Source organism: Sminthopsis crassicaudata, chromosome 1 (assembly GCF_048593235.1).
Source record: "Sminthopsis crassicaudata isolate SCR6 chromosome 1, ASM4859323v1, whole genome shotgun sequence".
Classification (NCBI taxonomy): domain Eukaryota; kingdom Metazoa; phylum Chordata; class Mammalia; order Dasyuromorphia; family Dasyuridae; genus Sminthopsis; species Sminthopsis crassicaudata.
The window spans coordinates 329,254,337-329,280,171 of record NC_133617.1 but is presented as its reverse complement, the minus strand read 5'-3'; the positions used below and the strand labels follow the sequence as shown (position 1 = coordinate 329,280,171).

The 25,835-nt window shown below is 36.0% G+C and overlaps 1 protein-coding gene across 3 annotated transcripts in view; it reads left to right on the top strand.

The window, feature by feature from the left end:
- The first annotated feature begins 359 nt into the window (after positions 1–359).
- LOC141549512 (triple functional domain protein-like) overlaps positions 360–25,835 on the top strand; it is a 226,307-nt gene continuing 200,831 nt past the window's right edge. The window contains exon 1 of one of the 3 annotated variants that reach the window (XM_074279116.1): positions 360–1,315. In XM_074279116.1, the coding sequence (XP_074135217.1) occupies positions 1,132–1,315 (184 nt within the window). In that variant the 5' untranslated portion in view covers positions 360–1,131. The other 2 variants (XM_074279117.1, XM_074279118.1) reach the window with 2 other exon arrangements.

Here is a 25,835-nt window from a genome sequence, read left to right as displayed (position 1 = left end):
GTGCTCCCTCTCTTTGCCATCTACAGCTTACTCCCTTGAAGTTGACACCCCAACGCTCCCTTTCTCACAGGAGGAGGAAGTGATTCCAGCCCCAACTTCGGCACCCGCTGGGCGCGCGCGCGTCTCCTAGTCTTCTCTCTTCAGCCGCGGGGCAAGCTCAGCTGCCAGTTTCTGACCCCCGATAAAAGACTGCAGCTAGAGCTAGAGCGGCGCTCCACCTCTTCGGAGTCAGACTCCACCCCCTCCCCCTCCTCTCGTCTCGGCTCCGCCTACCAGCCGAGTCCAAGCTCCGGTTCCCAGGCGATCTTCGCCGGAAATTCCCGAAGCCCTCCCTCCCCACCTTCCCACCCCCCTTTTCCTTTTACCCTTGTTCCCTCGGCAGTGATTTCCCCTCCCCCTCCTTCTTCCCCTATTTGAAATCAAGATGGAGGATAGCAGCCGCCACTAGGGTTTCTGATTCCTGACGAAGTGGCAGATTCCTCCTTCTCCCCTTTCCTGCTACACAAATAGCACCCCTTCCCTTCCCCACCCCTCCCCTCCCCTCTCCCGTGCACCTTTCCCCACCCCCTTCCCCCTCCCCCTCTGCAATTGTGTGTCTGGAGCTGCCGCCTCCTCCCCTCGGGCGCCGCGGAGCCCCTGCCGGTCCCCAACCGGCCCTTCGGTGGAAGGTAGGCTGGCGGGCAGCGCTTGCTGGCTTCGTCCTCCAGCGAGCTACGTGCCCTCCGTCGGATACACTTATATGTCTCTGTGATCACTGTGGGAGCAGCCGCCGCCGCCAGCCGCGGCGCAGACTCCAGCTTCTTTTCCCTGCCGGCTGGGCAGCTGGCCGCCGCTTCTCCGCGACCTCCTCCTCCGCCGGCCCCGGGAGAACCGCGCTGAGCTGCCGCGGACCGCTACCGCCCTTGCCTCCACAGCTTCGGCCAGGGGAAGCCGGGAGCCAAAGCAGGGACTGGGAGAGAAGACCTCGCGCGGGCGGACCTTCCTCCCCGGATCCCGAGACGAGCTCGCTGGGGGGAGGAGGAAGAGAAGGAAGAGGAGGAGGTGGAGGTGGAGGAGGAGGAGGAGGAGGAGGAGGTGGAAAGGGGCGGTAGGGAAGGAGGGGTCTTGCCCGGAGGAGCCGCCGCCGCAGCCATGAGCGGCAGCGGTAGCGGCAGCAGCGCTAACCCTGCCGCCGCCGCCTCCGCCACCTCCTCCTCTTCCTCGGCGACTGCCCCCACGAGCACCAGCGCGAGCGCCGGCGGCGGAGGCAATGCAGGTGAAGGGGCGGAAGAGGCAGCCAAGGACTTGGCCGACATCACGGCGTTTTTCAGATCCGGTGAGTGAACTCGCTACCCTGGGACTGAGGACCTGGGGAATCCGGGACCGCCAGAGCAAACACAGCAACTGTGCTGCTGCCGTTTGGGGGTGGGGTGCGGAGTAGAATTTGAGTAGAATGTGCCCAGTGAACACAAAAAAGGGTATGAAGTGGCCAGATGTGTAAGTGTATGGGGTGGGGGGCGGACCAGAGTCTTGGAAGAAGGGAAGGTCATGATTGGCAGCTTTGGGACTGGCTGGAGCTAGAAATCTGAATTGAAGATTTCTTATCTTCCCGGTGCCTAAGAGGCGGCCCCCCTCTTCTCTTCTCCCCTCCCACTCTCCCTTTGGATGGGTGTAGGTGTCCCTCCGAGTGGCTCTCCTCTAGTAGAATGCATTGATGTGCAACACACACGTTGCCACTCTTGGAGCCACCCCCTCCTCCCCCAAGGCGATGATGTGATCTTTCCTTAAACGAGCTCCACCCCCCACCCCCCTCTCTTTTTCTGGTTGGGAGGTAGGGAAACATGCCGGCTTCCCACTGGCTCTCAATGAGATTCTCTCATTCTCTCTGTCTCTCTCTGTCTCTCTCACATTCTCTCTCTCCCTGCCCCCCTCCTCTTCCTCGACCTCCTCCCCCCCCCCTTTCTCATCTTGGGTTTGTCTTCATTCCTTTAACAGGTAAAAGGAGCCATCTGTACATTTTGCCTTTCTATTGTAATAAGATTTGAGGGAGTATATTAGAGAATAAGAAGGTCTTTCAAATATGCCTTGCATGGAGCAAGTAGGGGGCAAAGCCATCATTAGTGTTTGTAAATCTTTTTGACCATTGCTGTTTAAAAAAACAAGCAAACAAACGTTTCTTTTCTCCTCACACTCCCTAATAAACTAAAGGTGGAGGGGCGATTGAGTTGCCGCTATTATGAGTGATCATTTTACTGGCTTTAGGAGGTTTTCAACTTTACCATCTTCTTTTCTAATGGGAAGTCCTTTCATCAAAGTAGGATAATAATGCCTTTTAAAATAGAGGTAACATACAGGTGACATTTGGGATGTATTCCTTTTGCCTTATTAAATAAAAGGAGGTGGTTATGAAATATAGCATATGTCATCTAAAGGAAGCAGTGACTTTACTGATTATCTAGTGGAACACTGATGGCTCATTTGGCAGGCTGTGGACACACATGTCACTGGAAGCTGGAACAGCTCTCAGGCCAATATGTGAGAGGATTTTCCCCTAACCCCACATCCTCCCAGAGGCCTCCATGCTTAATAGGTCTGGACTGAGGCAAAGTTGATAGGAAGGGGAGGGAACTAAGGGAAATGGTAATCTGGTATATAGTCATGCATGTTCCAGAAAAGGCTAAAATCTGAGTAAATCCTGCTGTCTACTCTAAAGCAAACCCAGCCCATTTTGAATCTTAAGACTTCAGAGATGACCCTCTATGAATAAACATTTTGAATAAATAAGAGACTTTAGAGATCATTTTGTCAAAACCCTATTGTTATTAATGAAGACTCATGAAGACTCAGAGACTTTGAATGACTTACCTGAAGCTCCACAGAAAGTTACTGACAACTGGGATTAAAATTCAGGTTTCCTAGTTCCCAGTTAAGTTCTTTTCTCCTAATTTATCATGGCTGTTAAATCCTACCATGGGATAGGGGTGGGAAGAAGGAAAGAGGAAGCATAGGTCATGTCCTAAAAGTCAAACTGGAATTTGAGGATCAAATTAGAGGTCATCTGGTGCATCACCTGGTCTAGTTTTACAAAAAAGGAAATTGAGATTCCATGAGGTTAAGTGATTTGCCTAAGTTTATAAATAGAAAGTAGCTAAGCTGAATTCAAACTGAAGGCCTTTCTGTAATTCTCAAGTTCAATGCTCTTTAAAATTCCTTTTAAAATATTTGAATATTCAGTATATATCCTATTACTTACATACAATTATGATTATATTTGAGCTAAATTATGGGTGTGTGTAAGGAGCCCGTGTGATGGTGGCATTATGTTTTACTGTCTTAACATTTAAATAGCTTTCTGGGAAGTGCGCTTTGTTCATTCCTTTTAAATGACTTTTAGCAGTCAAAATGGAGGAATAAAATTGTGAGAGTCTGTCTGCATTGAAACTCTCTTATATTCGTAGTTTTTGTTGTTTCTATTGCTTTTTAAATGTATACATGGGTTAGAGAAAGGAAAGAGAGGTATGGACCAGCCGAGGATAGAAACTGGGACTGAGAGCAATGGCTTGTTAATACTAATCCAGGCCTACTGAACATTTTAAGGGTAGGGGGGAGATGGGAGACTGAAAAATGAGTTAGTATTTAAAATGTCAACATAACGGTGGGAAAATTCTTCCATATTTTTTCCCTGGGAATCGATGGCGAGGCAAATGTTGCTACAGAGTCACGTATAATCGGGGTAGATTTTTAGAAGAGGAACATTTGACAGACTCCTTCTGCCGTCATGAAAATGGAACCCTCCCTCTTACAGCAGGCCCTTCTCTTGGGACTTTCCTTGTCCTGGTGACGGGAGGGAGAGAGGGAACAGCTGCTCACCTCGAGCCGGTGAGAGCTGCTTGGATTCCCTAGGCAATGGACCGCTTGCTCTGGGGAGGCAGGCTGAACCGAGAGTGGGACAGACTGGCAGAAATTGGAACCTTCCCTTACTTGATGTGAAGGGTTGGGGGGCGGTGGAAGACGAGGAAGAATGCTTGTAGCTTGAAGAGACACTAAGAAGCAGCGCTGGTGGATTCTCCAGTGCCCCAACGCCCTGGAATGCTCTGCGCAGCGCAACGCCGCGGTGGGTAGGGGGTGGGGGTTCCCTTCTGTCACCACCGCAGCAGCAGCAGCAAGCAACAGGGGCTGAGGCGCTCGATGTGACTACCGCCCCCCCTCCCTCTGCACCCCGCTCCTCCTCCTTCCCACTCCTCCCCAGATCCCGCGCGAGCCTGGCCTTGGCAGCCCCTCCTTCTCCTCCTCCCGTTGCTCCCAGCAGCTCCACTCCCTCTCTATCCCCAGCCGCTCACGCACTCTTCCAAAGAGGAAGAGGAGGAGGAGGAAGAAGAGGAGGAGGAGGGGGATGGTGAGGGTAGCGGCAGCGGGGTCAGCATAAGCTCTGGTAGTCTGCTCTCGTTTTGGATGCGTTGTTTCAAAGCGGAGAGGAGGCCAGGAAAATGCAGACTCACCGCTGGAAACCCGAAGAAGGAGAACCGGGCGGGCTAGGTCGGTATCGCTATGTCCCTGTCTCTAGGCTCTTACCTTCCTCTCTTTAATTGGGTGTGTGTGTGTGTGTGTGTGTGTGTGTGTGTTGTGGGGGGAGATTCTGATGACTTGGGTTTAAGGAAGAAATCGCCGCCAGTGGCTAGAAGTGATGATTGAATTGGTCTCAGAGGACCATAGGAAAGAAGGGAAGGGCAGTTATACAAGGGATGCCTTTTCAAGAAAAGGTTGTTAAAGAAGTGAGTTTTGATGGAGAAGGCATGGTGGTTTGATGCTATGTGGGACTGAGCTCACCAGGCAGAGGGGGAACCTCTTGCATGAAAGCAGCCAAATGGAAGGAGGTAAGAGGTAGGGGCTTTGCTTTGATCCAGAAAGGCACTTCTGGTCTCAGGAGGCAGATGGCTTCAGGAGGGAAAGGAACTGATATTTCTCAGTTGACTTTTAAAAGCAAATCCCAAGAGATTTGGTAAAATCAGTTCAGTAATCTGGGTTACAGGGAGCAATTTATTAGGTTTCTTCGGTAGTTCCAGAAAGATAATCAGAGACAGAAGTTATATCTACTGTACAAGCTACAGAGACAGATAACAGAAGATATATGGCGTGTGCCCTTTTTTTTTTTTCTTTTTCAAAGGCAGGATTGTTTGACTAACGCGAATAGGACAGTTTTTAGAATACATGCTGGCTTTTCAGTGTCAAATTGGGTTTGATTTCTCCCTGATTATCCCTTCTGATCTTTGAGGTAAAGTTGAAAGCAGGGTTTTTACATGCGATATTTAAGCAAAATGTACAGAAGAATCCTTATAGTTTTTATTAGGCTAACATGTCATTTTTCTTTATATCAAAAAATGTTTTATTTCACTCCCCTAAGTAAGCTAAATTCTATCCTGCCTTTTTTACCCCACCACTGCCACCTGTCACAGAACAGATTCTGTGTGTTGTATTTAATGGTTGTCCATTAGAAATTCTTTTATGACCTAAAGATGAAATTTGGGGGCTACCAAAAAAAGACTAAATTATAACTCTACTATAGATAGTAAGGAGACCAAGTGATTAGGTCTGAATAATCCATAAAAGCAGTGTCTAGGTGACCCCAAAATAATCTGATGCATATTAGGGTTTCTTGTTTACTCTCTTCCTTTGTAGTCTGTCTCTGTTTCTCTATGTCTCCCTTTTTTGTTCAATCCTATCCCTGAGTTGAACCAGATGCTCAACATATTTGCATGCTTCCTGCATTCCCTTGGGGACTAGGTGTATGACTTGGTCCAGGAGCCAAAGTAGGTTTGAGTTACAAGTAGGAAGCCATTGCCCTGTTGCAGTCTGATTCTACATCATTGAAGCTTCTTTGCTCTTCTTTCTTAGTAAAGATAACAATTTAACTCTGTACTAATGACCTAGATCTTTTGATCTAGCATCTAGAAGAGTGGTATCTGATCAGAGTTAGGAGAGCTATCAGTTTATATTAGAATAACTAGGAGGAATTAGAGGGATGTGGGTTTTTTTGGGGGGATAGCACAAATGAGTTGACTTTAATCTGCCATGGAGATCATAGGATCATAAAATTTAGAGCTGGAAGGTATCTTAAAGATCAAACATGAAGGAGGCTGGTAAGCAAGAGATTCAGAGATATTCTTGCATTCCAGCAGTAAATTGTCGTCTGAGTTCTGAAGTGCCTTTCTAAGATACAAATACTTGATTGGGGAGAATGGATTCTTGGTGGGGAGTAGTTGTGTGTGTGTTGTTGGGTGTGTGTGTGTGTTTTCTAATATTTTCAAGGTCCAACATTTATAAGTTGGTAGTTATGAAAACATTTAGGCTAAAAATAATAATTTCAAGGTTGTGCTCCACCTTCTACCACAGGAACTTTTACCTGCTAGTGGTCTCTCCCTCTGGCTCATCCATAATTTTTATACTCTTCCTTACTCCTATTTTCTCCATCATTCCCTCATCTCAGTTCTTGAACTCAGGCAATGATCCAGACTTTTTTTTTTTTATTTAATTGGTAAGAATTCCACAAAATGATGACTTCTTTACTTCAGTTAGGTCAGAATTTATGCCACCACTATGGAACTTTTGTATTTTTTTTTTTTTTTTGCACTTGTATCCATGTTTTAATTATATTTTACCAATAACCCCCCAAAATTGGTTAAGAATTATTTTTGCACATCTAATGTTAAGGGGGGAAACCACAAAGAACAAAACAAACAAATCACCATAGGTAGCAGAATGGATCATAAAATGTTATACCTGAACAACATTTTTAATCTAATCTTTTTCAGGTGAAAAAAGCTATTATCTCAGAAAGATTAAATGATTTGCCCAAGTTATGTTGCTAGTTGGTAGTGGAACCAATATAATGACCCAAATCTAAAGACTTCTATAGTCTAGTGCTTTTACCCACTATGCTACACTGCCTCTTGTGTCCAGTAATTTGCTTCCATTAGTTCTAAACTCCATTGGGACTCATAATTTTTATCGCCAATCTATTTTTGTGATTTATACTTGTGGTAATAAATCAGTTTTTCATGACCTACTATTTAAGCATACAGGACTTTAAAAGGGTGATGTGCTTACGTAAATGCATTATTTTTAACCTGCTAATATGTTTTTAGGTTGGCATCAAAAGAGAGAACAGAAAGGTTTTGTGTCAGTCCTGAAATGTCACTGGGTCACTGCAGTACATTTCTCTTTCCATTGGTTCTTGGTCTTGTCACTTGGTTGTAGTCCCTGGCCTTCCAAACAAGAATAAAATATGACAAAGTTTCATAGAATACATAAGGGAAGTCCCAATAAGTTTTTTAAAATTATTAATTTTATGCTTTTGTTCATAACTTATTCTGAGAATGACACTTTTATCCGCATCTATGCTTTTAATACCATTTTCATAGTCTATCTTAAACTTGCCAAACTTATGAATATGTTTAACCTGTCATCTTATGTTAGGAGAGTGATTTCTTTTCTTCCTTTGAGTTGTCACTGTGAATGATCTAACTAGATCTATGTATTTTATGGGGGGAAAATAGTAAGTATTTCTTTGTTAGCCTCAATATTTTAAGAAAGATACAAACAGATTAAAGGAAATGTACTTTGATAGGGCAAGGTATATTTTATTGAGGTGATACAGTTTCACTCAATTTAAAAAAAAGGAAATATCATCCAAAAATAATTCTACAAGTGACTTATTTTTAAAATAAATGACTTTTAAGAAATCAAAGTGACTTACTGCTTATTGAAAGAAACTTAATTGAAACCTTTTAAACTGTTCTATTGACATGGAATATTATTTTGCCTCTATCAGATGAGATAATATTTGTAAAACATTTGGCAAAGTGCCTGGCACATAGTGGGACCTATATAAATACTTGTTCCCTCCCTATGTCCATCTTGTAATTTAACTACTCATAGGTAGTTTATCTGATAAAATAGTGGTTACAAAGAGTATATTGTAGAAAATAAAATATATTCTATGTCATATAGTAAAATTCTGTAAATCAGAAGATGCTTTTAAACATATTAGTGAATTATTTTTACTGTTTCTGATAGTGAAAGATATTTTATTATCATATCTGGACTGTTCATTTCTATTATTATGTTATGTTTACAAGTTTTACATTTAGAAAATGGGATTTTATTTGTTATCATTGTCAGGACGATAATCAAATTCCTAATCATTAGCCATACTTTATGGCCTAATCAAGTTTCTTCTGTTAATGGGAATTTATTTCCCCTCCAAAAATTAAAATGCTAAAATAAATATCCTTCTTTAAGAGTTGATATAATGAATTAGTTTTTTATTAATTATAAGTTAATTGCTTTTATGAGCCACCCTTTAGAATCAAAGCCATTAAATATGAGAAATGATTTTTTATATTATAGAAAACAAATCAATTTGAAAGATACGCCATTTGTAGGTTTAACAAAGAAGAGTGTTTTTTGGAATTGTACTCTTTATCTCCTATCAGACTGAATCTTGATAAGCTAAGCTGACTGAGATAGATAAATTCTTTAATTAAAATATTGTAAAGTTAGAAAATTGTGTAAAGGGACAAGAGCCCATGATATACGCCAATCCCTTCATCTTATGCCTATGAAAACTGAGATTCAGAGATCTATATCTGGTTAGTTGCTGGTGGTCATATAAGAAGTAGGGGGCAGAGTCAGCATTTAAACTCAATCTCAGTGAATTTCCCAGTTTTTGAAAATGGTAAGGCTTAACACACCAGTCATTTTTATACAGCTGACCCTGGGTTCATATCTTAGCAATGATGGATAGGTCTGTAATGGCATCTTAGTCAAGAACAACCCAGTATTTTACTTTCAATGAATGCTTGTTACCTGATTCTAGGACTTAATTTCCTTTTGTTTGTTTCCTTCTATTCTATAATCTATTGTTTTATGGAGAAATAAAGGGGATTGAGTCTGAATAAAACATTTTTTACCAGCAATGGCTTACATGGCTAAGGCAGGAGAAAGAATACTGGCTAACATGTATTGTCTGTCCTAAACAATGTGGGGTAGGCTTTTGCTCTAAAGGAAAAAGAAAAACAAAATGTTGAGAGAGTAAAAAATGCCAGATTCAACTAGCATTTATAAAGTATTCTCCCTCTTTTCTTTTTCTCATCTTCAATAAGGTAGTGAAGCAACCTGACTCTGAAATCCTTTGACTTGAATTTGAGACACCTATAGAACAGGATGGATAGAACTTAGCACTCACCTCCCAGGATTGTATTAGGAATTACAAACTTGTAAATGCTGTATAAATGCTAATCATTCAGGCACAACAATTTACTCTGTCCTTTTAGTAACATTTCCTCTACTATTGACATCTTACTCAACGCAGCATCTGACAGCCACAGATTTTATTTCACTCATGAAATTAGTTAAATAGAAACTAAAGTAGCAGAATAAAGTTTTTAAGTTTTCCTGTTTTTGAGGGTGATCAGTAGTCTTAAATACAGTTCATTCTTAATTATGGATAATCTTATTCTGAAGTTAAAATCTACTAAAATACTTTTTGTGTTTCTTTCTAATTTCATAGTACTACTGCCTCCACAATGTATGCTGAAAAGATCTTTGAAATCTTACCGTCCCTTTAAGAAATTTTGAGAAAATGTAAACTGTGTATTAATCTGAAAATTTTAAAAAGCAATTTTCATAGAACAGTTTTGGAAATGAGTTAAAGTAGACAAAACAAGGGAAAAGGACAGTTTTTCCCGTGTTACTTTTGTCTTCACAAATCATTATTTGAATAAGTGATTTTTTAGATGAGTTAAACATATTCAAATCTATGTATAAATATACATTACAAAGCCTACTCTCATGGCTCTATGGTTCTGTGACTCTTAATATAATATCAATTAGTTTTGACTAACTGGTTGTTTTGATTATTCATGCTTGTGTTCTCCAATTAATAAGGTCAGTAGAGAGAGTATATTAGAAAAAAGATTTATATTGAGCAAAATTCCACTTTGTTGGTAAATTAGTAAATTTCTGGAACCTACATTGCCATAAACAATCTTAATCATAAAGATTTGGGTCTGAAAGAATGGTTTCTAGATTCAGATTGCTTTGTGTTGGCTGTGACTAGGTGAATGAACCATGCATTGGTTTTCTTGGCAGCATATATTTCCATTAAGTGCAGATATGAAATTCATGTAATTTTTCCCAGTAAGCATTCTCTTCCTGGGAGGAGTAGCTATCCTTGCAGGACAGGCATTCTGATAGTCTTTATTGATCTTCTCTAAGAATTTTGCTTTTCTCTTGTTTCAGGGTTGAAATAAAGGCATTTTGGTTTTAACATTAACTTTTTCTAGATTAAGAAAATGTATACAAAGTATCTTCTTTGGTTTTTCTATTTATTCTAAGTGGACTGAAGAGCAAAATAATACCAAATCTGATAGCCTCAAGTGTAACTAAAGTAGTAGATGAATCCTGATTAGAGTTTTTATACTAGTGTATGGTATGAGTTCATTTTGTTATAGAATTTAGAGTTGCAAGGACCTCCAGAGGTCATCTAGTTCAATCACTTATACCATGCAAAAGTTCCTTTTACAGAAATTCTCTAAATCAATCTGTCCTCAGTCTAAAGACTCTTGGCACCTGGGAATTTAGTATTGTAAAAGAATTATTTCATCTGCTAAGATGTGGTGACACCTCCTCCAGGAAGCCTTTATAGCTCTTTGGAATTGTTAGTGCTCTATTCCTGAGCTCTCAGAAATTACTTCACATATTCTTTAAATTTAATTGTATATGCATCCTCAGTAGAATTTAAGATCCCTTAAACTGGGGTCTATTACACTAATCCATTCATTGTCTCCTTAGTGCCTAACAAAAGGAGGATATAGAAGCATATTGGAGCAGTTTAATCACTTTTTTAAAAAATTAAATAATTGAATGTCTAGAAAGTTATTCCCTGTATAGAGCTGAAACTTCTTTTAACACCAGATCTTTTGACCTTTAACCTTACCTTTTTGTCCTTTATACCTAAGCAGAATAATTTTTCCCCCTTTTGTCAGGTTATATCCTTTTGGATCTAAGTAGATAGAGATCAGATGCTACTTCTACTACTATTACTGCTACTACTACATACACACACACACATATACATATACATATATGTATTTGTGTATATATACACATACACACACATATATGTATATATTGGTTGGTTTCTTCATTCCCCAAGAGTACCTAGTTTATCTCCTGTTTTGAGGATTAATGCATAAGCCTTAAAATGTACTGTTTCAAGCTTGACTTAAAGCAATGTGACAGACCATAGACAGGAATGCAATCATTAAGATTTGGGGGAAAATTTATATTTGAAAGTATAGCACTTGAAAATTTGAGGGGGAGGGATTGGAGTTTTTGCTATATACATTTTTTTTCCTTAGGGGAATAATATATGTATCTTGGGTCAGTCATTTGTTAAGAATCATAGAATTGTAATGTCATAGACTTAACAGATAAAAACTTAGCTGTTTTTATGTCACCAAATTCATATGAATGATGTGCATACTTAATGTGCTTAAAATATTGACTGCCAGTTATGTACATTTTTGTGAAAAAGGGTGGAAATGGAGAGTGATCATGAAATGTGTACCTGTATATGTAAAATTGACATCTAGTTGTTTATGTTTAATTCTTAGCTTAATAATCATTGGGACATTCACAAACTATGGAGAGAGATGTGTTGAGTAAAGAAATGATATTTACTTTGGAAAATTTAATTTGTTCTGATTTGCCTGTTATCCTGTACATTAGTTTGTATTTTTATTGCTTAATGTATAAAACTTTGAAGATATACATTTTTTAAAAGTTTATTTTTCTTTAGATCAGTTTATTTAACTTTTCAGATGTTTAAGGTAAAATGTGTAATAGCTTTGACAGTTATTTTGAAATTGTATACAACTGTTAAAAACAAGGTTTTGCTTGACTAGAATAGTGGCATAAACATGCACGTTTCAACAAACATTCTTAGTAAGAATCTTTAAAGTTGAAGTTGCATTTGGCATTTTAGCAAACAAATAATTGAGATATATTTTACAACATAATTTCCAATAGAATTAAAAAAATATCTTCACCCACAAAATGGCCATTTTACTTAAAAAATGGCCTGGAGAATTTTCACCAATTCTTACTACATTGATGACTTTAAATTAATAGAGCAGCATGATGATAGAATTAATTAATCATTTTTATTTTAGAATTGTTTTCTTACATTCAATATCATTTGAGCTTGTCCTAATTTCTTGTAGGTCCTAGAGAGTAAGATTGTGTTAATATGATGACTTTTATGCAATTCTTTTCTTTTATATATCAGTTCAGTTAGCTAAATTGTACTGTTATGTTATTTTTAACAAGGACAATTTCCTTATAGTGAGTAGTTTAAGTGAAGGATTTCATTGTGGATTTCTAAAATACAAGCATTTAGTTGAATTTAACCAGAATATTTAAAACAGAAATTCTGGTTTCTAATTAATTGTGTAGAATTTGTTTAGGTTAATAGTTTTACTTTGGTGAATCTGTGATCTGGTCGTATCAATCCACAAACATTTATTAAGTGACACTAATTCCCAATGGTTATGCTAGAATATGGGGACATAAGAGACAAAAAATGAATCTGATCATGCTTTCAAAGAATTTAGCTTCTGTTGATATGCACACATCTACATATATTTATATGTATGTATGTAAATATGTACATATATATTTATATACATATACCCCGTGTGTATATAGTCCCAATAATCTTAGAGGAATTTTGAGATTTAACAGCTTAAAACTACCCTAAGACTTAAGACACACCATATGTATATATGTGTATACATGTACATGTATGATGTATATTTTCTAAGTTGCAAGATGATTAGGTGCACAGCAGCATTGGAAACTGCTGGAAAAGTCCTCATGTATAATACAGCCTTTGAGTTGAATCTTGAAGGATCCTGGAGAATCTAAGGAGTGTATTCTAGTCTTAAGAAATAAACAGTGCAAAAGCAAAGAGAGATGGGTAAACTGCCATATTTAAGCAAGAGAAAGACCAAGTTTCATTAAATGTAGAATGTGTGAAACAAAATAATATACAATTAAATTGGCAGGTAGTTTATGGTCAAATTGTGAAGCATTTTAAATGCCAAATAGGTGTATGTGGTTTATGTATTCCAGAGTCAATATTTTATTGAGGAGAATGACATGATTAGGCTTTAACTTTTTCAAAATCAGTCTGGCAGTTGTTTTTTAGAGGATGTATTAGAGTGATGGAAGACTTGAAACAGAGAAGTCAATTACAAGATTATTTCAATAGACTAAGTTAGAAGTAATGCTGTTGCTGACAATTAATAATAATAATAATAGCAGTTAACATTTATACCAGCACTTACTATGTGTAAAACTTTACAATTATTATCCAATTTGGCCACCACAACAACCCTAGAAGGTAGGTGCTATTATTATCCCCATTTTTCAGATGAAGAAATGGAGGCAAGCAGAGATAAAATGACTTGCCCAGACAAATAGCTAATACATACTTGAGGTCAAATTTGAACTTAGATACTCTATTCATTTCACCACCCAGTTGCTCATTTGAGAATAGTGATGAGGGCCAGCACTTATGTGGGTGGAGGGAAGGGAACAGATAAAAGTTGTTGCTGACAAGATGGTGAGTATTCTTCTCTATGAGTAGATTACCATCCATCCTTAGCTTTTCACATGACTTTTTATCATAATATCTTATAAAAATCAAGTAACAAACCAACCAAACACAAGAACAGTAGGAAGAACCTTTAATATGCTTCTGCTAGGTCCCTTGATTTTTCTTAGGCTTAGTTATTCTTTGTTTTCTCTGTATAAGACCAGCCCATATGTTTTGTTTCCCTCTCAGATATACATCACTTTTTAATCTCTCAATAATGATGATGAATATGGAGTATTAAGATACAGTGGAAAAAAAATTGGATGTTGCATGAGGCATCCATGGGTTGTCACTCACTAGCAATGTGACCTAAGGCTAATCTTTCAGAGAATCAGTTACTTCATCTGTAAAATGGGGTTAATGCTTGCACTAGCTATCTCATAGGATTGCTATGAGAATAAAATGAGATGATTATATGTAAAGACACTTTTTAATCATAAATCACTACTAAAATACAAGCAATTGTTTATTTTTGTAGTAGAGTAGTTGTGTAATAGCTAAATGCTATTGTTAATAGTTATAACTCAGTGTCCTAGAAAACTTTGAAGGGCGTGTGTGTGTGTGTGTGTGTGTGTGTGTGTGTGTGTGTGTATGTATGTGTGTGTGTAAGATAACTGGTCAAGCAGATTATGGCTAATCTTTTTCCTTCTGAAGAAATAAAATCAAGTGATCAAAATTTCATATAACATATTGAAACGTGATAGTTCTATTACCAGCGGAACTGAGCAGGTATAGAAAAGAAAAAGAAAGGAATAAGCGTTTATTAACTACCTATTATGTTCTACTCTATTAAACTCTTTACAAATATTATTCATGGGATCATAGTGTTATGTGCTTTCAATCTTCTTTCTTCTCCTTCCTGTCCTTTATCTTTTTTGATGCAATATAAACCTTCGTATGGGAATAACCAAGAATTATTTCCACAAGATCTGCTTGTGGGTTTGTAAGATATGGTTCCCACCACAAGACACTAACTTTATCATATCTTTTTTGTCAAATGGGCTACTAAAAAAAAAAGACCATAATGAAGTGCAATATAAATAAAAAAGGAGGGAAAATCAATATTTTTGAACCTATGGGGTAAAGGATCTACTTTAGACCTTAGACATAATATAGTTTACTAATACATTGCTGGTGGAGTTGTGAAAGAATCCAGCCGTTCTGGAGAGCAATTTGGAACTATGCCCAAAAAGTTATCAAACTATGCATACCCTTTGATCCAGCATTGCTGCTATTGGGCTTATATCCCAAAGAAATACTAAGAAGGGGAAAGGGACCTGTATGTGCCAAAATGTTGGTGGCAGCCCTTTTTGTAGTGGCTAGAAACTGGAAGATGAATGGATGTCTATCAATTGGAGAATGGTTGGGGTAAATTATGGTATATGAAGGTTATGGAATATTATTGCTCTGTAAGAAATGACCAGCAGGAGGAATATAGAGAGGCTTGGAGAGACTTACATGAACTGATGCTGAGTGAAATGAGCAGAACCAGAAGATCACTATACACTTCAACAACAATACTCTGTGAAGATATATTCTGATGGAAGTGGTTATCTTCAACATAAAGGAGATCCAACTCACTCCCAGTTGATCAATGATGGACAGAAACAACTACACCCAGAGAAGGAACACTGGGAAGTGAATGTAAATTGTTAGCACTACTGTCTATCTACCCAGGTTACTTATACCTTCGGAATCTAATACTTAATGTGCAACAAGAAAATGGTATTTACACACATATATTGTATCTAGGTTATATTGTAACATATGTAAAATGTATGGGATTGCCTGTCATCAAGGGGAGGGAGTAGAGGGAGGGAGGGGATAATTTGGAAAAATGAATACAAGGGATAATATTATAAAAAAAAAAATTACTCATGCATATATACTGTGAAAAAAAATTATAATAAAAAATTGGAACAACAACAAAAAAGAAATAATATAGTTTGATCCTCTAATTTTACAGTTGAGGAAACAAAGACCAAAGTGGGTAAAGTGACTTGTTTAAGGTCACTTAGAAATAGTATCAGGTTTTAGTTTCAAGTACCTTGTCTCCAAATCTAATACTCTTTCCACTAGACTTTTTACTCCTAATGTTAGTTATTTACTCCCAATCCCTTAAATTTCTTAATTAATACTTCTCCTTATGGCAAGACTAATAAAGTCTTTCCCTTATTTATGGAGGTGAAAGTTTCATTGGAAAGGGACATTAACATTGTCTAAAGACATTTCCTTCCCATCCCTAGACGCATATAATCTAATCAATCAACCAGAAAACATTATTAAAGCATTATCTATGCTACAGGCACTCTTCTTAGTAAATCAAAATAAAAAATAAAAAAGGACCTACTTTCTTTTTATTTATTTATTTATTTATTTTATTTATAGTTTTTTTTGACAATATATGCATGAGTAATTTTTTTAAATAACATTATCCCTTGTATTCATTTTTCCAAATTATCCCCTCCCTCCCTCTACTCCCTCCCCTTGATGATAGGCAATCCCATACATTTTACATATGTTACAATATAACCTAGATACAATATATGTATGTAAATACCATTTTCTTGTTGCACATTAAGTGTTAGATTCAAAAGATGTAAGTAACCTGGGTAGATAGACAGTAGTGCTAACAATTTATATTCACTTCCCAGTGTTCCTTCTCTGGGTATAGTTGTTTCTGGCCATCATTGATCAACTGGAAGTGAGATGGATCTTCTTTATGTTGAAGATATTCACTTCCATCAGAATACATCTTCATACAACATTGAAGTGTACAGAGATCTTCTGGTTCTATTCATTTCACTCAGCATCAGTTCATGTAAGTCTCTCCAAGCCTCTCTGTATTCCTCCTGCTGGTCATTTCTTACAGAGCAATAATATTCCATAACCTTCATATACCATAATTTACCCAACCATTCTCCAATTGATGGACATCCATTCATTTTCCAGTTTCTAGCCACTACGAAAAGAGCTGCCATAAACATTTTGGTACATACAGGTCCCTTTCTCCTCCTTAGTATTTCTTTGGGATATAAGCCCAATAGCAGCAATGCTGGATCAAAGGGTATGCACAATTTGATAACTTTTTGGGCATAGTTCCAAATTGCTCTCCAGAATGGTTAGATTGTTTCACAACTCCACCAACAATGTATTAGTGAAAAAGGACCTACTTTCAAGCACCTTGTAATCTAACTAAGAAGACATATACATGCTTATAATAAATCAGTCAATAAATATTTCTTAAACAACAACTATATGTTTAAACATTATGTTTATAAGTATAGATATAATATCAATAAGGTAATTTTTTTTTGAAAGAGGAAGTGACTGGTGGGCTCAGGAAAGGCCTTTTATAGTAGACATTGATCGGATGGAACCCTGAAGAAAGCTAGGCATCCCAAGAAGTATAGATGAAGGAATGAACATTTAGGACTGGGAGACTGCTTCTGCAAAAGCCACAGATATAGGTAAGATTATCAGAAAGTAGATATAAAGTTTCAAGGAATTTTAAATATATGTAAAATCTAACCTTCTCCTTTTCCAAATGAGGAAACTGAGGCTGTTAAAAGATTTAGGCAACTCACTGGAGGCCTGATTATGATTGTTTTGTAATTCTGACAACAGGATCTGTTATTGTGTATGTATCTTTTTATTTACACTTTAGTGTACAAAATATGTAATACATTAAGGTTATGGAGTGATCTTAAAACAGTGAATGAAAAGTGGATTCCATCATTTTCATTATAAATTTCATGCTATTCCAAGGAAAACTGTACTGAGTAAAATGAAGTTTTATTTCCTCACCACCACCCAGGATTCCAAAGTATAGCAAATATTTCTCCTCACATTAAGAGCCCTATAATTTGTTGTTTTATGTCTTCTCTCTTCTTACCTCATTAAAAATTATTCTACTTTTAACTTAACCATAGACATTTCTTTGAAATTGAGGCATGTTGAATTTTCACTGGCTTGCTCCCACCTGCCTCAAATTCTTGGTAAAAATTTGCTGGTTGAAATGTCGGCCCTCTTAAATTAACAAATAAATGAGATATTTTTGATAGGGATGTACATAGGAAAAAAGAGAAAGAAAGTGAAGAGAAGCTGCCAAGCCTTGTTTTTAAGACAGTTTAACACAGTGGGTGGAGAGGCTCTTAGGTACTATATAGCTATGTCATTGCATCTGCTCATTTCTTAGCTGTGTATTAGTATTTCTTCTACATTGGAATAATTGAAACTTCTTGTTCTCATCTCAAAAGATAAATGATTTGATTTATATAAAGCATCTTTCAGAGCACTATATACTATACCAGCTATGATAAAACTCCTATCTATAGTCAGTATAGATTGTCTTTTAAATAATTTTTCTAGTAGTGGAGATGGATTTTCATTGATCTCATTTTCTCATCTAGTCCCTATTGTGACCAGTATTACCAAGGGTGCAATCTCATACTTTCTTTGCTATTTTCTCTTTAATATCAGTTTCTATGTACAAGAATGGTTTTTGGCATTTTGAGAGGAAGAAGAGGAAGGCTAGCTATTATCATATCATTATAATATTGGTAATATTTTGAAAGGTAGTACATAAGAAGAAAGTATTAGTTTGATTTAAGAATTTGCAAATTCCAATTTTACTTGGCTTATACAAATTTTTTTCTAAAGTTTACTCTTAAAAATATTGCTTTTGGGGTCAGCTAGGTGGTGCTCAAGTCAGGAGGATCTGAGTTCAAATGTGGCCCCTCTCATATATATATATTTGTCTTTTTTTGACTTCAGGTGTTGAAGTTTGAAAGAATTAAGAAAATATCATTGACATTGACATGATCTTTATTGTGAGAAATGCCCAGATAGTTTTAAAAAATAATTTACTTAGACAAAGATCTTTGAACTTAAATTACAACCAGTAACTAGGTCACATGACTAACATCCATACTGTTAATTTTTTTTGCCTAATAAATATTTTTTATTTTATTTTTAAAAAGTTTTTTTACTTTTGAAATAGATGCATAGTTTTAAACTTTCACCCCTGAAAAATCTTGTTTCAAATTTTTTTCTCCTTTCCTCCTACCCCTCCCCCAGGCAGCAAGCTATCCAATATATGTTAAACACATTCAATTCCCATATATATTTGTACAATTATGCTGCACAAGAAAAATCAGATCAAAAAAGGAAAAAAAAATGAAAATACTACATTGTGATTCACACTCAGTCCTCACAATCCTTTCTCTGGGTGCAGATGGCTCTCTCCATCACTAGATCACTGGAACTGGCCTGAATCACCTCTCTATTGAAAAGAGCCACATCCATCAGAATTGATCATTGTATAATCTTGTTGCTGAGTACAATGATCTCCTGGTTCTGCTCATTTCACTTAGCATCAGTTAATGTCTCTCTAGGACTCTCTGAAATAATCTTGTTGATCATTTCTTGTAGAACAATAATATTCTGTAAGATTCATATACCTTAACTTGTTCAGCCCCTTCTCCAACTGATGGTCATACACTCAGTTTTCAGTTCTTTGCCACTACAAAAAAAGGCTGCCGCAAATATTTTTGCACATATTGGTCCTTTTCCCCTTTTTGTGATCTCTTTGAGATTCAGACTCACAAGAGGCACTGATGGATCAAAGGGTATATACAACTCCACTGACAATGTATTAGTGTCCCAGTTATCCCACATCCCCAATAGCATTCATCTTTATTCCTTCCCATCATTTTAGTCAATCTGAGAGGTGTGAGGTGGTACCTCAGAGTTATCTTATTTTACATTTCTCTGATCAATAGTGATAAGAACATTTTTTTCATTTGACTAGAAATGGTTTAATTTTTTCAACTAAAAATTGTCTTTTCATATCTTTTGACCATTTATCAATTGAAGGAGAATGGCTTATATTCTTATAAATTTGAGTTAGTTATCTATATATTTTAGAAATGATGTCTTTATCAGTCCTCTTGGATATAAATTTTTCCCCCCAGTTTACTGCTTCCTTTTTAATCTTGTCTACATTAGTTTTGTTTGTACAAAAGCTTTTTAGCTTAATTTAATCTAAATTATCCGGTTTTGCATTCCATAATGCACTCTAGTTCTTCTTTGGCCACAGATCCCTTTCTTCTGCACAGATCTGAGAGGTAGACTTATCTTATCTAATAATTTGTTTATCATTCTTTATGTCTAAATCATGAACCCATTTCGACCTTATCTTGGTATAGGGTGTTAGATGTGGATCAATATCTAGTTTCTGCCATACTAATTTCCAATTTTCCCAGCAATTTTTGTCAAATAATGAGTTCTTATCCCAGCAGCTGGGCTATTTGAATTCAACAAACACTAGATTACTATAGTCATTGATTAGTGTGTCTTGTGAACCTAATCTATTTCACTGATTGTCCATTCTTTTTCTTAGTACCAAATGCTTTTGATGACTGCTACTTTATAATACAGTTTTAGATCTGATACAGCTCATACTGTTAATTTAGTTGCAGTTTGGCTGGATGGAGTATTTTTGTGTGTGTTTATTTTTTTGTTTCTTTATTTTTATTAGCTATTTGATTATTATTCAAAAATATTTTAGCACTTTAGCAAATTGTCATTTTTGTTAGTTCCTATTTAATTTAATATTAAATTGAAATTCATATCTGTAATCCAATGTTCTCAACTATTCTTTTGATCACTTTATTGCCTATCAGTTACCAAAACAAAATAGATGAAGTCATGTTCTGTGACTTCCTAGAGATATATTTAACATAAGAACTGTTAGGCCACATTAGTATCTTACTTTCTGTTATAAAGTGCCTACTATTTGTAAGGTACTGGGGAGGGAAAAATGTTTATAATCTTTTTCAAAAGTATATGTAATAAATTATAGTCTAATCATAACTTTTATAAATGTCATAATTGTTATGAGAAAAAGGATATTATATATCTTCTAAATTAATTACTTGGCTTAAAGGGACTTGGAAAAAATTCAGTGAATAATAATTCATGACATATCTATGTCATTTCTCTCTCCCTCTTTTTTTCTCTGCCCTTTCTGTTTTAAACATATATACAGACACATACATGATATATGAATGCACATACACATAATGAATGCAGAATGACTATAAAGGAGGGGTCACTTATAGTTTATTTTTTTTTAGATGTTCATTAATGTTCCAATTTAATGTAGGAAACAAACTGTCTATATGTGTTGGAATACTTAAGATACAAATGTCTCTAAAAACAGTTTTTGCATGAATAGTTGTTGCTTCACCTGGAACTATCTCAAGTAGATTTAATGTTGCTTCATTTTTACTTCAATGCTCTGTGGGTGTTTAATTCCCCAAACTATAGACTCACCAGTAAGAACTAACATAATGCATTTTTCCTTTGCAAGAATAAGATACAGTTTTGATCATTGAGATCACAAGGTCATTTGCTTTTTCATCTTTTCTTTATAATATGCCTTTCTAAAAGGCATTTTGCTGAGGAAAAGAATTTACAGTTAGCTTCCTAACTGTCAGGTTTTCTTGGTTTAGACTTTTTCATAGTATAGAAAGCAGAGGGAAGCTGGACAGAATAGGTAACATGTCAGCTTGTACAAAGTTGAATCATTCAATTCTAGAAGAATAGTGTAGTTTTTGGAAACCAGTAAAGTAATTTCTCCTCCCCCCTCCCCACTAATCAACAAAGGATTCTGATATATTGTCCTTTAGTTTAGACTCAAACCAGATTTTTCTTTTTCTGGTGTCAGAGAAAAATAATATGTCTAACTTTGGGGGAAAATGGTGGCTGTGCCTGAATATTTGTTAATTGTATTCAGAGTTACCATAGGCCCTTCTAGAAATTTATAAAGAAAAGGATAGGCATTCCTTCTCTATACTTTTTTCTTTTTTTTTTTAGCCAAGTTTTTCTAACTAGTAGCTTCTTTCTATTCTTGAGCAGAGAAGGAAACTATAGACTATCTTGAAAGATTTGAACATAGAAATGGAACACATGAATCACAGAATCCAAATGAGAATTTTATTCACTTTGCATAAAATAGGTGCTTCACAGCAGAAAATTTCATTGTGTCTACTTTAGAATTGAGTTAACACGTCATATGAAATTATTTTAACTAAACTTAAAAGGAAACATCTCAGAAATAAAGAAAATTTGATTGGCTCTGGGAGTTGATTCAAGCTGCAGCCTCTGAATTAAATGAACTACTAAAGAGATGTTCTTTTCAATGTTTTGGACTCTTTCCTATAATTATCAAAAAGATCATTTAAAGTAAATTCACATTTTGACTAATGTGTAGAATTCCTCAAAGGGGACCAAAGATATACCATGTGAAATAGAATTTATCTCCTGCTGATTAATGACCTTTTTTATTATGTTTGGTTTGTCATCTTTGTTTCTTTGTTTCAAATGTTTAGTCTAAAATTGCTTACCACTTGAAGTGGTTTTCATCTTCAAAGCACATTGTAGGCATTATTTAATCTACACAATAGTATGTAATGAGTAGGTTGTTTATCCTTTTAAGCACCACCAATATGACAGATGCAGGAATACAGAATAGAGAATAAAATATATGCACATATACATCAGGCATATAGCTAACATGTATATATGTATCTATCCTGCCTCCCCCCATTTTTTTTTCTTTCTTTTCTTTTCTTTTCGTTTTTCTTTTTTCTTTTTCTTTTTTTTTTGGCTGAGGCAATTGGGATTAAGTGACTTGCCTAGAATCACACAGCTAGGAAATGTTGTGTCTCACATCAAACTTGAACTCAGATCCTCCTCATTTCAGGGCTGGTGCTCTATCCACTAGCACTATCTAGCTGCCCCTATCCTGCCTCTTTTCAAAGAAACAAAATGAATAAACATTCTATGCTTAAGCCTCTTAAAAAGTATATGAGATGGGAGTGGAGTGTAAAAAACTATTAATATTTAAAGATAGTATTTGTTTAGATCTGTTACTAAGATTCTTGTAGAAGGGACGGTTCTTGAGGACCGGGACTATTTTCCTTTCTGTGTTTGAATCCCCAGTAAATAATACAATAATTTAGTGCAATTTCCTCATTCTACAGATGAGGAAACTGAAGTCCAGAGGGATTAAAAACCTCCTTCAAATTCACAAAGGTAGTTAGTTATTGGAAGAGCTGAAATTTTTACTTAATTCTAAATCCTTTTAATACTGTACTTCATTATTTTTAAATATTTAATATTCTGAACATTAAACATATTAAACATTTATTATATTTAATATTAAATATGCTTAAAATACCAGAAACTTAGTCTAACATACATAATTCTAAATACAGGGCTGACTAAAGAAAAAAACATTTTAGGCAAAGGAGAAGTGAAATTAAGAAAAAGTAAAGGCAGCAATAGAGGTGGAAACTAAGATTTAGACTAGTTATCCTCATTCTCATCTAGTACCTCTCATCCTTATTTCTTATTTGATTTTATATTGAGAGATGGACATGTGAGTGTTAAATCTGTTTCTGCTTCTAGTAATCTTCATATCTATGGGTTAGTTAGTAATAGAATCATTTGAGTGAGTACAAAACACATCTAAAGTATGGTAAAGGTAGTTGGATTTAAAAAAATAAAACAAAACCCATTTATGGCTTGAAGATCTTTGAAGAAGAAAGGATCCCAGTTCAATCAGGAAGTAGCTGACCAATCTGGCTCCCTAGTATGTGAATAGACTGAAGATGCGACCTAATTTGATGTTAGTATGTTGCCATAGAGATATTATGTAGTGTTGGCAGAGATTGGAGAAGCCACATTGTAAATTATCAGAACAGATGGCTTGTAATTTAACACTCTCCTAGCCACTGTAGTTTGCATTCTTCTATAAGTATTATAAACTCTCTGTTGTTATCTAGTGTGATAAGTGAAGCAGAGTCCACACATAGTATGATTTGAAATGTTACATGTTCCACTTGTAATGCTGATAGGGAAAAGGAAATATCCAAAGAATTTTTGAATAGCCTTTTGAACTCTCCCTTTATAGCCCAAATGTGGTTTCTGTTGTTACTTTTTATTTGTAGTTTTATTTGAAACACACATTTGAAACTTTTTTTCTCTAGGCTGAAAAAGGGGAAACATATATAGCAGCATGATGTCATAGAATTGGAAGAAAGTTATGGATGACCTTTTTATTCATTTTAAAATTTATTTTCTTGATATATATTTGGCTTTATATTGTCTTTATTTTCAAATATATTGGTCTCTCCTTTGAAACAAAACCTTTTAAAAGAGAAAGAATAATTTTCTTTTTTTTTCTTTTTTTTTTTTTTTGGTCTTGCTACTTATATTATTGTAATTTTTGCATTTTTTTTTCTCCTGGTTCTGCTTACATATGTTTGCATCAGTTCATGAGTGTTGGTATTCATTCTTGAATTCTTTACATTTGTCATTTTTGACAGCCCAAAATATTCCATTCCATTTTATTCATGTATCCCAGTTAGTTTAGTCATTCCCTGGTTGTTGAGCATGACTTTTGACTACTAATTTGAATTTTTGTATTTTCCTCTTGAGATTTTCCTGAAAGTCATCTTGAAACTTAATAGGTACAGGCTTTATCAGTTTATTTCTGGTCTGCCCTTATATTTACTTTCCAAAAATTGTAAAAATTTAGGTAATGAAATCTTTATATGTGGGCTAAGGAATTGTTCAATGATTCAGTTAGAATATGTGACAACACATTTCCACCCCTGAAGCTGGAATCAGCCATATGACAGTTTCACTTGTATAATTTACAATATTTCTGATACTTTAATTTTTAAAAATCCTTTTTGTCTTAGGCTGTTGACCTATATGTAACTAGTAGGGTTTATGTCACATAATTGAGGACACAGATTCTTTTTCTCAAGGAGCCATAATTTAATTGCAGTTCTACTTCTGTGGGAAATTTTTTTTAAACTGCTCTTCATAGTTTACATTGCTTAAATGACCAAAGGACATTTGTGCAAATTGCAAATGAAAAAAAAAAAAAAAAAAAACCAACCCAAAAATACACTCCCCAAAAGTGAGTTTAATAATAGATGATGCAGTTTTACCAGCATTTAAAAAATAATAACTTGTCTTTGTATTTGTATAAACTGTATTTACCAATTATTTTATCCAGAAATATTTAAAAATATATAGTATTTACTATGTGATGCATCTATATAACATTTTGTTGAATCTCTTGTCCTGTTGCAGTAGATACTTTTAAATGAAATTAAGAAGTGAATTTTCTGGGTCCCATAGAACATTCTCAAATTGTTGCTGTTTTTAATTAAGTCTAGACATTATCTAGAACAAAATATCTCTGCTCATAAATTACCTTTACTCAAACATGCTAGTAGTGATGGTGGTTGAGAGGCATCTTTCTAAAGCTTTGCTTTGTTAACTTAGTGGCAAAGGCAATGCTAATGATAAAAGGAAATATCTGAGTGATTATTTTTATTCTAAAGAAACATACTTTCCTAGCATTATCATACTAAGATCTTAGACTCTATTTTTAACCTGAGTTATCTGAATATAATTCATCTAGAGAATGGGTATACAGAGCCCTTTGCTACCTTCATATCAATGGAAGTTGTTAAACAATGAAAAAATACTGTGTTAATAATTTATTAAATAGAATTTAAGAAAAGGAAATTTTTACTGGAGGAAAAGACATTGCTTCTCTTTGGAAAACATCACTGATAAGAAGCCAGAGTTAGCTTGTTCAGTCAGATCTGACTCTTCATGACCCCATTTGGGATTTTCTTGGAAAAAAATACTGAACTAGTTTGCCATTTTATTTTCCAGTTCCTTTTACAGAGAACTGAGGTAAAACATGGTTAAAAGTGACTTGCCCAGAGTCATACAGATAGTAAGTGTCCGAGGTCAAATTTGAACGCATAATGAACTCGAGATAAATTTTCCTGTCTTTAGTCTCAACATCCTACCCAACTGCCCCCAAAATTGCTAGTGTTTTAAAAATATTTTTAACTATTTTATTGGCTTAAGGAGGAAATGGTTCTTTTGCTATATTAATTCACATTAACTGATTTAGAATCTTCCACAATGTCAAATTGAAAGAGTTCTTCTCAGCTGGATCTAGTTTTTCTGAGATTACTTCAGGAAATGTTGGGCAAAAGACTTTTCCACCTACCTGATTAAAAGGGTGAAGGGC